The sequence below is a fragment of the Dama dama genome, chromosome 5 (genome assembly GCF_033118175.1).
Source record: "Dama dama isolate Ldn47 chromosome 5, ASM3311817v1, whole genome shotgun sequence".
NCBI lineage: Eukaryota > Metazoa > Chordata > Mammalia > Artiodactyla > Cervidae > Dama > Dama dama.
Genome location: NC_083685.1, coordinates 58,714,744 through 58,728,067, shown reverse-complemented (window position 1 = coordinate 58,728,067; position 13,324 = coordinate 58,714,744). Strand labels below are relative to the sequence as shown.

At 37.8% G+C, this 13,324-nt stretch overlaps 1 protein-coding gene across 1 annotated transcript in view; it reads left to right on the top strand.

Moving 5' to 3' along the window:
• TTC29 (tetratricopeptide repeat domain 29) overlaps positions 1 to 13,324 on the top strand; it is a 253,090-nt gene that overhangs the window by 148,417 nt on the left and 91,349 nt on the right. The window contains exons 10-11 of the mRNA XM_061140907.1: positions 94 to 217; positions 9,062 to 9,290. Coding sequence (XP_060996890.1) covers positions 94 to 217; positions 9,062 to 9,290 — 353 coding nt within the window. The remainder of the gene's footprint in view (positions 1 to 93; positions 218 to 9,061; positions 9,291 to 13,324) is intronic.

Here is a 13,324-nt window from a genome sequence, read left to right as displayed (position 1 = left end):
AACACTTTCTAAAGCAAAGACACAAAGAAATCTTTTCTTAACATGATATTAAGTGAGATGAGATTTGAATGATTTCTTATATTTTTTTCCTAGCCAAGGACAGATGGCAGAAGCAGTCAAATACTTGAAAAAATTTGTGAAAATTGCAAAAAACAACTTTCAAAACCTGGATTTTGTGAGAGCAAGTACAATGCTTGGGGACATCTACAACGAAAAAGTGAGCATACTGTGTTTCTTGCTTATAAGGGAAAAATTTGCAGAATTTTAAACTTCTGTGTGCATTTGATCCTCATCTTCCCATAGTATGTTGTCCAGAATGGCCCCAGGAAAGCAGGACTTAGTCAATGCAGAAGGCAGTGACTGGGAAGAGAAACTCCTCTTCCTTCTTCCTCTTCCAGCTTGTTATTGTTGATCAGTCGCTCAGCCGTGTTCGTGTGACCCCACGGACTGCAGCGCACCCGGTTTCCCTTTCTTTCACTACCTCTTGGAGTTTGCTCAAACTCACGTCCGTTGAGTCAGTGATGCTGTCTAGAACCAGCTCACCTTTGCCACTCCCTTCTCCTTTTGCTTTCAATCTTTCCTAGCATCAAGGTCTTTTCCAATGAGTCGGCTCTTCATATCAGGTGGCCAAAGTAACGGAGCTTCAGCTTCAGCATCAGTCTTTCCAGTCAATATTCAGAGTTGATTTCCTTTAGGATTGAGTGGTCTGATCTCCTTGCAGTCCAAGGGACTCTCAAGAGTCTTCTCCAGCACCACAATTTGAAAGCATCAATTCTTTGGCACCCGGCCTTCTTTATGGTCTAAGTCTCTCCAGTATGTGACTGCTGAAAAAACCATAGCTTTGACTATATAGACATTTGTAATAAGCAAAGTGATGTCTCTGCTTTTTAATACACTCTCTAGGTTTGTCATAGCTTTCCTTCCAAGGAGCAAATGTCTTTTAATTTCGTGACTGCAGTTGCCATCTGCAGTGATTTTGGAGCCCAAGAAAATAAAATCAGATACTGTTTCCACTTTTTCCCATTCTATTTGCCATGAAGTGTTGGGACCAGATGCCATGATCTTGTGTTTTGAATGTTGAGTTTTAAGCCAGCTTTTTCACTGTGCTCTTTCACCTTCTTCATGAGGCTCTTTATTTCCTCTTCACTTTCTGCCATTAGAGTGGTATTATCTGCATATCTGAGATTGTTGATATTTCTGCCAGCAATCTTGGGTTGCTGGCTGAAACCCAGATCAGGTTGGGTTTCATCCAGCCCAACATTTCACATGATGCCCTCTGCATAGAAGTTTAATAAGCAGGGTGACAATATACATCCTTGTCATACTCCTTTCCTAATTTTGAACCAGTCAGTGGTCCCATGTCTGGTTCTAACTGTTGCCCTCACAAAGTATCACACAATTACCTTTTTTCCAAGCTCAGAGTGCTTGAGTAACCTACCCCAACTTGCCAAGCTTCTATGTGGCAGTGGTATTCAAACTCATCCACTGAACCACTATCATATCATATCAGTGATTTTAATCATTTCAGAATTATTTAGACTTTTTATTATGAAAATAAGAGTCTGAAATTAGTTTGAATCCATGCTTTTGCACAGGGCATCCTTCTCTCTGGCTCACCCTGGCTCACTGGCCTCCTCCCTGTCCTCTCATTCAGTAATAATGTTTTGTGCCCTTTAGTCCTGACTGTCCCCCTTTCCCCCTCCTCCTCCCTCACCCATTCACTTGCCTCCCACCTGCCCTGTATTTCTAGGACCCCTCTGTCCCCTGTGGCTGTCCCCTATCTCTCCCCACTTTGTTGCCCCTCTTTGTGCCCTGCCCCCCCCATGTGTCACCCCCAGGGCTCTCTCTCTGTTGGGTGCCTGCCAGCCCCATCTCTGTGTTCTGCTCTCTGCCTCTGGTGACCCTGTATCACTGATTTTGTATTTCCTTTTGTGTACTTTTTCAGGATATAGTGATGAAAATAAGAGTCAAAGCTTACCCCCCTCTGCAGCTCTCCATCTAATGGGCAAGCTTAATGCTAGGGTGGCAGAATTGACATTCCTAATAAATATATGTAGCCTTTTGGGAGGGGATGAAGAAGAATGTGGATAGTTTTCTTTAAAGTCTTTATTGAATTTGTTATAATAATGCTTTGTTTTAAGTTTTAAGACCAAGAGGCATGTGGGATCTTAGTTCCCTGACCAGGGATCAAACCCACACCCCCTGCATTGGAAGGCAAAGTCTTAACCACTGTACCACGAGAGAAGTCCCAAAACATGTGTAGTCTTACCTTTTAAAAGGATTGTCCCTCAAAAGAGAGGTGCAAAAAGCACAAATTGTTTTACCCTCCTACCAAACAATACCCAGAATACAGTTGTGTGTGTTTTTTTTAACTATAACATGGACATTGAATATCAGCCTGTATTTTCCCAATTACAGAAAACATAAGGAAGGTAAAAGCCATAAACATATCTGAGGGGTAATAGTTTTGTAAGGGCTTCCCAGGTGGCACTAGTGGTAAAGAACCCACTTGCCAGTGCAGGAGATGCAGGTTCAATCCCTGGGTCGGGAAAATCCCCTGGAGGAGGGCATAGCAACCCACTCCAGTATTGTTGCCTGGAGAATCCCATGGACAGAGGAGCCTGGCGGGCTACAGTCCATAGGGTTGCACAGAGTTGGACATGACTGAAGCGACTTAGCATGAATGCCATATTTTTATACTCACATTTTCTTAATTTTTTACCAAGAGTATCTTATCCACATGTACTTATTCTCTAATTAGTAATTTTTGAAGAAGAATTTAATATCTAAAGCTAGAAACGAATAATATCCAAAGGCTGTGTCAAGTACCAAAAGTTGATATTTTTTACCAATGTATCCCTATTCTATTATAAAATTTGGAGGATTCTAGGTATCGTGCTCTCTTCAAATATGCATACCTTCAATGATACCAGTAGAGTCATATGCCTTTGTGATTGCTTTTATCTTAATGTAGTAAATAGTCACTGATAGTGTAATATTAAGAACATAATACTGTAATATTTTTATGATATCACAGATTTCGAGACAAAGCTTTGAAACTAAAATTATTAATGTTATTCTCAGTTTTTGTGCAGTTTTCTGATTCTCTGCTGGTATTTTCTCAAGTCAGAAAATCTACCAATGACTTCTCAGGCTGAGATTGAGATGTTAAATCATTACTCTAAAAGTATGATTTGAAAATGTATAGCTAAGTGGATTAGAACTAAGTGATAGTTATTTTTTCTCCTCCTTGTCTTTTTGAGGCATCCTAAATTTCCTCCTAGTCCTGCAAAGCCATTTCCTAGAAAAAGCATCAATCATTATTAGCATTATTTCATTAAAAGCATTATTTCATATATCTACTATTCAGTTGTTTATAAATGTTTCCTAATTGTATTAAATGCCTTTGTTCCAGTTAATCTACCCAAGCAATTTCACAAGCTATTTGGAACACACACTATCTATTAATGTTAAGCTTTTCCTTGAATAAAACTAGAGCAGGACAGAGGAACGATACCAAGTTTTGCCCACCTGACTGAATCTGCCCTCGGTTGTTTCTTACCTGTGACCTTGGGCAAGTTAATTCTTTCATCCTCAGTTTCCTCAGCTGTCATATATCAATAACAAGACACCTTGAAGACTGGTTATCTGAGGATGAGAAATTTACAAATATGTGCATGGCTCCTGGCATATATTGGATCCACAGTAGCATTTAACTTAGTTTCTCAAACTCGGGTCTCTCTCTTTCCTGTAGGCTCATTCTCACTTGCCTATTTGACGTCTTCACTTAGATCTCTTCAAATATAACCTATTAAAAACTGAACTCAACTCATCCATCTTTCTCCCTAAATTCTATTTCTCTCCCTACTTAATGTTTAAGCAGGATAGAATACTATTCAGGCATTTTGTAGGCAACCTTCTCTTCTCAATCTATGAGCTCTTCTTATCTGACCTCAGATAGGCCCATGGCTTTAAATACCATCCAGATGTATATCTTCAACTCTGATCTCGCCTCAGGACTCAGGACCTGTGAAGCCAGCTGTCCCCCTAGCATCTCTCCCTGAGTGTCTCCTAATAGACATCTCAGATTTCGTGTATTTCCTCCCTCCCTTGACCTACCTCTCCCAAGGCTTCCACATACCAATAAATGACAGCCATTATCCACCAGCTCCATTGCTCAAGCCATTCATCTGGATATTCTTGATTCTTCTTTCCCATCCTGCTTTATATCCAATCCAGAAGCAAACCCTGACCTTCCTGCCACTAAAACACACCTCAAATCCGCCCTCCTCTCTCCAGGTGACCCACATCTGGTTAGGACACTATGTTTTCTCATGTGTACTGTTGAAGTAATCTCTGAACCTATTTCCCCATTTCTCCTCCATCTAATCCAGTCTGTACACAGAAGCCCAAGTAATTGTTTCAAAATGTGAATAAAATTGCTTCCCAGGTGTACTAGTGGTAAAGAACCTGCCTGCCAGTGTAGGAGATGTAAAAGATATGTGTTCAATACTTGGATCAGGAAGATTCCCTGGAGGAGGACATGGCAACCCACCCCAGTACTCTTGCCTAGAGAATCCCATGGAGAGAGGAGCCTGGTGGGCTATAGTCCATGGGGTCGCAAAGGGTCGGACACGACTGAAGTGACTTAGCACGCACTCATGTAAATAAAATCATGTTATTTCTTGTATTAAAATATTTCCATTGCTTCCCAGTCTTCTGGGAACATAAACAGAAATCCTCACCCTGACTTGAGAGTCTGTATGAGATGCATTACCTACCCCACTCCCAATCTCTGATTTCATTGCCTTCCTCTCTCCTTATCCTCTCCGCCACAGGCAAAGGGACTTTGAAGGAGTTCTTCACACATGCTGAGCTGATTTCTACCTGAGGACATTTGCCTTAGCCAGCATGCTTTGTGTGGACTGGTCCCCAAGTGGAACTTCACATGGCTGGCTTCTTGTCACTCATAACTCAGCTAAATGCCACATCTTCGGAGAGGTCTTCCTTGGGGCAACCTAATCAAAAGTAGCCACCAGCTCACCCTTTTGTGTGACTATAGTTTGCCATGCAGCACTTATCACCATTTTCTTGCTTATGATGTTTTTCTACTCCTTGTTGAATGTGTCTAGAATAGGAGCTTAATGAAAACAGAGAACAGGTCTGCCCATTTTTAATTTCTTTCCAATTTCTGGAAGAGTACCTGCACAGGGTTCAAAATATTTTTCTGAACAAAAATACTTGAGTTCATTGACTTGATCCATAAATTTGTAACCAATTTCATGCCAGTTGAGAGTAAGTAGTCCCTTTAAAATTCCAAGCTTCTGCTTCATTTTTGTCCAATAGTTTGACATTTTGAAAAATTGCACTGAATCTTTAAAAGCAACTCTAACAGTGCTGACACTTGTCAGTCTACCTTTTAAGGACCTCTATAAACAGCCCTCGTCATACCTTTTCTGGCTTTATATTATTCATGAAATATATTCTAATTGTATTATTTTTCAATATTTATTTATTTTTATTTATTTGGCTGCACCGGCTCTTAATTTGCAACATGTGGGATCTTTAGTTGTGGCATTTGAACTCTTAGTTGCAGCATGTGGAATCTAGTTCCCAACCAGGGATCAAATCCAGGCCCCCTGCACTGGGAATACGAAGTGTTAGATACTGGACAGCCAGGGAAGTCCCTCTAATTGTATTCTTAACAGTAATTTCCAAGAAATAATATTATTTATAAGACCACAATTATAATATTAAACTCTATTTGGAAATATACAGTTTTCTCTAATTATTATAGTGCTATTATAATTAAAGTTAACCCATCTTAAAAACATCCTAATTAATTTACCTTTTGCTGTATAATGATAGAAGATGGACCACCCATCCCACCCTTCCAATGTGATTGGTTTTCAATTGAAAATATATCATCAATATAAAGGAGTCAGATGAGAATATTTTAGGGAAAATAAATAGATGTAGACCCTTTACGAGATCTTTTATCCTCTAATGAGGTCAGAGCATAATCACCTAATTAAAACGATGGTAGTTCCAACAGCAACATGGTAAGGAAAATGTATAAGAAATGATTCCTCCTTTGTACTAAGAAAATGCCCATTTACTTTGAGCTTGCTCATTGGACGAAGTGATGACAATTTAGACACTAAGAAGGATCACAATAATGCATGAAAATTCTCTTATAGTGTAATAATGCAAGTTTTGTTTCAAGGTCTATGATGTCATCAAGATCCTGTCCTGAAATTGTCCACTGAATGCTTGTTAGTGATATTTATAACATTAAATGAAGTTGTTTCTTCCAATAAAATGCACTTATGAGATGCATAAATTCATTTCTATATATCACTTCTGTATCCTCAAACTCTTATTTGAGATTGCCAGGATTAATTACTGGAATCTTCTGAATTTTCTAATAGAATAGGAGGATTCCCTGATAACAGGAACTGTGGAAGGTTGGACAGAACCTTTGAAGAGGGGATTAAATTTAGATGGTAAACTCCTTAAGAGTAAAAGATCTGGAATTACAAAACACACTAATGAAACCTTCCTCTAAAAAGGTATGTATAAAAATTCTTGCATCAGAGAAGAATTGATATTGTATTTCTTAAGAGAGCCTTAAACTAGAGAAATCTAGGTTGATAGCAGTTTTATGACAGGTATGTGTGTCTCAAGATTGAACTCTAGGCACAATTTGATGGAAGAATGATTACCTAATATAGAAGTATTTAGGGGGGAAAGCATTTGTTTAAAAAAGGCCTAATAACAGTTAGAATACTTAATAAATGAATACTTCCACCAGCAGTAGGGCTTTCCCGGTGGCTCATTTGGTAAAGAATCCGCCTGTGATGCAGGAGACCTGGGTTCAATCCCTGGGTTGGGAAAATCCCCTGGAGAAGGGAAAGGCTACTCACTTCAGTATTCTGGCCTGGAGAATTCCATGGCAGGAGTTATGCGTTTGATCCCTGGTGGGGGAGATAAGATCCCACACGCATCTCAGCCAAAAGCCAAAAACATAACCAACAGAAGTAGTATTGTAACAAATTCAATAATGACTTTAAGAAAAAAATGAACACCCTAAAGCTCAGGATGATAGCTAGAATAATAATTAGATACTTATACTTCTCTGTTTTTAAAAATAGAAACATTTGGTCTAGCCATGTATTTTCATCTATTTTGTCCCATATCTTTGATATCTAACAGAACAATTTATAATTTTAGCTAGTTTTATTTTCATATTCAATATTGATATTATTTTTCAATCATACAACTTATTTAATTGGCATACAAATGTATTTGATACAGTTTTATATTTTCTTAATTGCAAAATCTAATTCTCATATAAATCCTGTTTTAGTGGACTTCCTTGGCAGGCCAGTGGTTAAGACTCTGCGCTTCCACTGCCTAGGGTGCGAGTTTGATCTCTGGTTGGGAAACTGAGATCTCATATATCTTGGAGTGTGGTCAAAAAAAGGATCTAAGAAAATCCTGTTTTATATTTTGAAATAAGAGAAAGAATTGTTCATCTTAACAGGCAAAAATTGTTATTGATGAGGGAGTCTGTTTTAGAAAATTTAATTAGAATGAGCCATTTGAATAGTTCCCCTAAACTGTCCCTGTGGGCATGTAACAGGGTTATATGTGCTGTACATGTATATAACATAACTGTCACATAAGCCCTACTCTTTCTCTCCTCCTCACCTTGCTAGCAGCCTCTTTATTCAATCAGTTTTTCTGCTCTTTGGGTTCTGATTGTACAGAGGTGCATGGTTGTTGAGTATGCATCTTACCTGTACTGACATATAGTATAAAGCTGTTTCAATGGTGATTTTTATTTCCAGTTACTTCATAAAATGCCATGAGAAAAATGACTTGAAAGCTTATAGTAAATAAAATATTCCTCTTCAAAAGACTGTGCATTCATGTTTTCGTGTGTATGAAAGAGAGAAGGAGAGAAAGGAGAGGGGAGGGAAGGGAAGGGAAGAGAATGGACTTGCCAGGGTTATAAATCAGTGAAGAAAGGAAATTTTCATTCCCTAGAGTCTTTGCAAGTATAGCTAATCCTAAAAATAAGATCCTCTTTTGAGGAAGAGTTTTAAGGAGGATTTTTAGAAGACTTGGAGGTGGCAGAAATAGTCCCTCTCAGACTCAGTTACAGTATTTGTAAAATAGGGATGATATTTCCTCATAAGGTCACCTATGAAAGCTAATGACTTAATACCTATGAAGTACTTAGCGCTGTCCTCACACTTGGCGAGAGTTAGGTAAATGTTACTTATTTGTAGACAGTAGGTTTTAGAAAGAGCAATGAGAATGAGAAAGAAAGGAAGGAAAAAAGAGAGAGAAGGAAGGAGGGAAGGGGATGGGAAGGGAAAGAAAAAACCTTGAATCTTTATAATTTAAAATGTTGCAAAGGATTTGGAGAAAACAGACATTTAAATGACCCTTTGAGTTATGCTAGTGCTGTGGTCAAGATCATATTTTTTCAAAATGTGTCTTCTTCCACATTCTGGGTCAAGAATGATGTGTGCACATGGGAAAACACAATAACCAAAGGGCAGCAATATTCATCCTTTTTCACCTGCCTTTGATTAAATGAGTTGTCTAGGGTGATCTCTTGCTGTGCCTGAAAGCAAAAGCCGGTTAAAAAGATTTCATTTGGTAAATCCAATGCTACAAGTATGAAAATTCTATCCAAATCAATGTGAATTGTTTCACTCTTTCACAAACTTCTTTTTGCTTCTATATATTAGATTGAACCATACAAAAAATGCTAATATTTGGCCATTTTTTACCTTAAAAACTTAGGTTTCGGAGCATTCTACCTGGTTGATACACCTTTCTTGGTGATTTAATTTTAAGATATCGCATGGTTAGTAATCACAACTTTTAAAAGAAAACTTACTCTGAGAGATCCTGCTTGTCATCTTTCTTCTTGAAGATAAACTGCTAAAACTGTTGAAAGATCATAGTGGCACATGCCAAGGTGGGCAGATATGTGGAACAGTAAACTAAAAATTAAGAAAAAATATTCCTCTTACATCTTTAGGGCCACTACAACAAAGCTTCAGAATACTTTCAGCAAGCTTTCAACACAACAGCAGACATAATGAACATATCTCTGATGGATGAAACTAAAGTTCATTATGGAATAGCAAAAGCTCATCAAATGATGCTCACGGTTAACAGCTGTATAGAAGCTGCAGATCTCACCAGCCTTGACTACCTGCTGTCATGGAAGGACAGTAGAAGTGACATTACACCTGATCCAACTACCGGTAAGGCGTTGGTTTTTGTTTGTTTGTTTGTTTGTTTCAGTTGGAGGCTAATTGCTTTAGAATGTTGTGTTAGTTTCTGCTGCACAACAACATGAAATAGCTGTGAGTGTATATACATCCCCGCCCTCTTGGGCCTCGCTCACGCCCCCACCCACGTCATCACTGAGCGCCGAGCTGAGCTCCCGGAGCTGTTGGCTGGCTATTTTACATACGGTCGTGTTTGCATGTCAGTGCTACTGTTTGTCCCAGCTGTGTCTCCTTCCCCCACTGCGCTCAACTCCGTTCTCTACATCTGCATCTCTATTCCCGCCTTGCACATGCAGGCTCATTCGTACCCATTTTCTCGATTCCATGTATGTGTGTTAATATACAGTATTTGTCTTTCTCTTTCTGACTTGCTTCACTCTGTTTGACAAACTCTATATTCATCCACATCACTACAAATGACCCAATTTTGTTCCTTTTATGGCTGAGTAATATTCCATTGTATATATGTATCACAACTTCTTTTCTGCTTTTTGAGAACACTGTAGATTTTTGTATTATTCTTAATGGCTAAGTCATTTTCATTGTAAAAGTTTATTCAACCATTGGCGATTTTAATTTTAGTGGTAATTTTATGTTTATTTATTCATTGCTATGTGAATGTTGACTGCATTTTCATACTATATTGTAACTTCAATGTTTAAGGAAAGCATACAGTAGTGATAATGTCTTATTCAACTTGACAAATCACCATTTTTTCAGTTATCTTAAATACTCAACAGTAGGTATTGATCAATTGTAAGGAATATGAAATAGGTTTACGTTTTTAAAAATGTTCAGTGTTGTACCTTACCAACAAGAGCAAGTGTACATAGACGCTAATTAGTATTATACTCTTACTTTTCTTATGATAATCAGTTTTCCTATCTTTCTCTAATTCAGCTGTGACTATTAATTGAGAAAATATTTGATAGTAATTTCTCTTAATCCTTACTTTTTCCTACATAATTTTCTTGTGATAATTAGAGTAGTCTATTAAAAACAAATAGCTAGAAGTGGACGTAAGGGTCGATTTTATATGTCAACTCGACTGGGTTCTAGTCCCATTTAAGAACTTTAGGATTTTTAAACAATTTTTTTAAATGCTGCCTATGAAAGGCCTTTGGACTACATAACTATTTGCTTGTAAATCAAATTTTTAAAGCAAAATATTTTAAATGTTTGAGAACTCAAATCAAATCATAAATCAACATTTCATAATATAAAGGGGCGTCTCCTGTCTGCATTTTGACTTTTTACACAACTTTTAGAGGTTACTTTTCCACTTACAGTTATAAAGCACTTATAAAATATTGGCTATGTTCCTCGTGCTATACCACATATCCTTGAGTCTATCTTACAACCAATAGTTTGTACCTTTCACTCCTCCACCCCTTGTAGCCCCTTCCCCATACTGGTCACCTGTAGTTTGTTTTCTGTATTTGTGAGTCAGCCTCCTTTTTGTAATATTCAACAGTATGTTGTGTTTTTTAGATTCCACATGTAAGTGATATTATATGGCATTTGTCTTTCTCTATATGACTTTACTTAGAATGCCCTCCAAGTCCACCCATGATGCTGCAGAAGGCAAAATTTCATGCTTTGTGATGACTAAGTAGTGTTCCTGTGTGTGTGGAGAGGGGGGAGGGGGTACTTGTTCTCCATCCATTCATCTCTTGATGGACACCTAGGTTGCTTCCATATCTTGGCAGTTGTAAATAATGCCAATATGAACATTGGGCTGTTCTTTTTGAATGAGTGCTTTTTTCGGCTATATATTCAGGAGTGGAATTGCTGGGTATCTCCTATTTAGTAGTCTTTTTTTACCCTTAGGTCATTTACATGAAATAATAATTTGTTTGGCTGTTTCTTTCCTCCATAGAATAAGTAGTAAATAATAGTAAACTTGGTGCAAAGAAATTTTATTGACTCTTTTACATCAATAGAAGACTGCTTTGTGACTATCTGTCCTCTAGGTAGAACATAAGTAAAGGTCTCATTTAATAGAAGCACAGTAAGGGGAAGAAAGATGAAATCTTCAGAAGTGGATGGCTTGCTGAATTTCAATGTGCAATTTCAAGTGCTCAAAAAAAAATTTATAGTCAATAGTTAACTTTCACATAATACTTTGCTTATTCAGGATGTTGTCTTGTCATATATTTGGGCATTTGTTCTGTAGTTTTGAATTATCTTCCCTTTAGGCTCTCACCTTTTCTGCCCAGGAGCTAAAGCAGTGAAATTATGATCCATGTATTAGATTACTTGTTTTGGCGAATGGTTTGGTGCAGAATAAGTTGAGTTACTCACATTTTCAGATTTTGTTGGAATAAACTATAACCAACACAATGATAACCATGAAAAAAATATATACTCCTCAAAACTAGCTTCAGATCAGAGTCATGTGTTCATTTATTGCAGTCTTGTTTTTGGCTTTTTAAAAATCTCTTTTGCTTTGCTTTAGTCTATAAAGCTACTTATGTTTCTATTCTTTTTACATTTTATCTCCCCATTTTTTATAAGGGCATGTTGTGTTCTAAAGGGCTTAAGAGCAAACAAAAATGCACTTCAAAATATTATTTAGACAAATAAAATACAAAGAGCAAAATGAATAAACAGAAACAAACACAAAGATACAGGAACAGAGTAGTGGTTGTTGTTGGTGGTGGTGGTGGTGGTTTAGTCACTAAGTCATGTCCAACTCTTGTGACCGCATGGACTGTAGCCCACCAGGCTCCTCTGTCCATGGATTTCCCAGGCAAGAATACTGGAGCAGGTTGCCACTTCCTTCTCCAGGACATCTCCCAGGATCAAGGACCCATCCTGGGTCTCCTGCATTGGCAGGTAGGCTCTTTACTGACTGAGCCATCAGGGGAGTCCTAGAGTAGTGGTTACCACAGGGGAAGTGGGGGAGCAAAATGGACGAAGGGGATCAACTATATGGTGATGGACGAAAACTAAAATTTGGTGGTAAGCATGCTGTAAAGTATACAGAAGTAAAAATAGAGTGTTCTACACATGGAACTTATGTTATAAAACAATGTTACCATAATAAGAAAATAAAGAGTATTATTCAGACAGTAAAAATTCAGCTATTCATGTGGTGGAGAAGATTAAATTCTCCATAACTCTATAAAATTATACACTCTTGTTGATTCATTTGACCAAAACTAGAAATTTATGCCTGAATGAGCTATATCATTATAAAAGTGAAAAATACTAATCTTTCAGATTCATGGTAAATGAGAATTAACATACTACTGGTATACATTTTTAGTAGTAGGTATTTTGTTTGTACATAAAACCTGTAGGATATTATCAAACACCTTATTTGTTTTACACTAAAATTTTGTTGTTTTTAGTCACTAAGTCATGTCCAACTCTTTTTCAACCCCATGGCCAAAGCCCACCAGGCTTCTCTGTATATGGGATTTCCCAGGCAAGAATACTAGAGTGGGTTGCCATTTCTTTCTCCAGGGGTCTTCCTGACCCAGGGATTGAACCTATGTCTCATGCATTGGCAGGCAGATTCTTTACCATCCAGCCACTAGGGAAGCTCCACTAAAATTTTAAAATGCTTCAAAATTATTTCTTAAACCATAACTCTTATTACTCTGTCTTTGCTCTGTTTAAAAATTTTCATGGAGTCATTCCTGTTCACAAGTTAAATACAAGCTTCTCAACCTTTTTTGACCACCTCCCTCCCCTGTCTACACACACACATACATACACACCATAACCCTATTATTGCCTTACTTTCAGCTAACGCCAGCCCCCTCCAGAGAAATCTCACCCACCTTGAAAGGTCCTTCTCATATACTGAGATCTTCCCTCATTCTCTTCTCACTTAATATTGTTTCTTCTCTCTCTTCTCATATTAAATATCATCCATTTCTCCAAGTATTTTTCATTTGTCATATTCTGCATCTTATCATAGACATTTCTATACTTGCCTTGTCTGCCTGATCAGAGTAAGACTCTCTTGAAATCAGATTCAGATTCTTGATATTCCC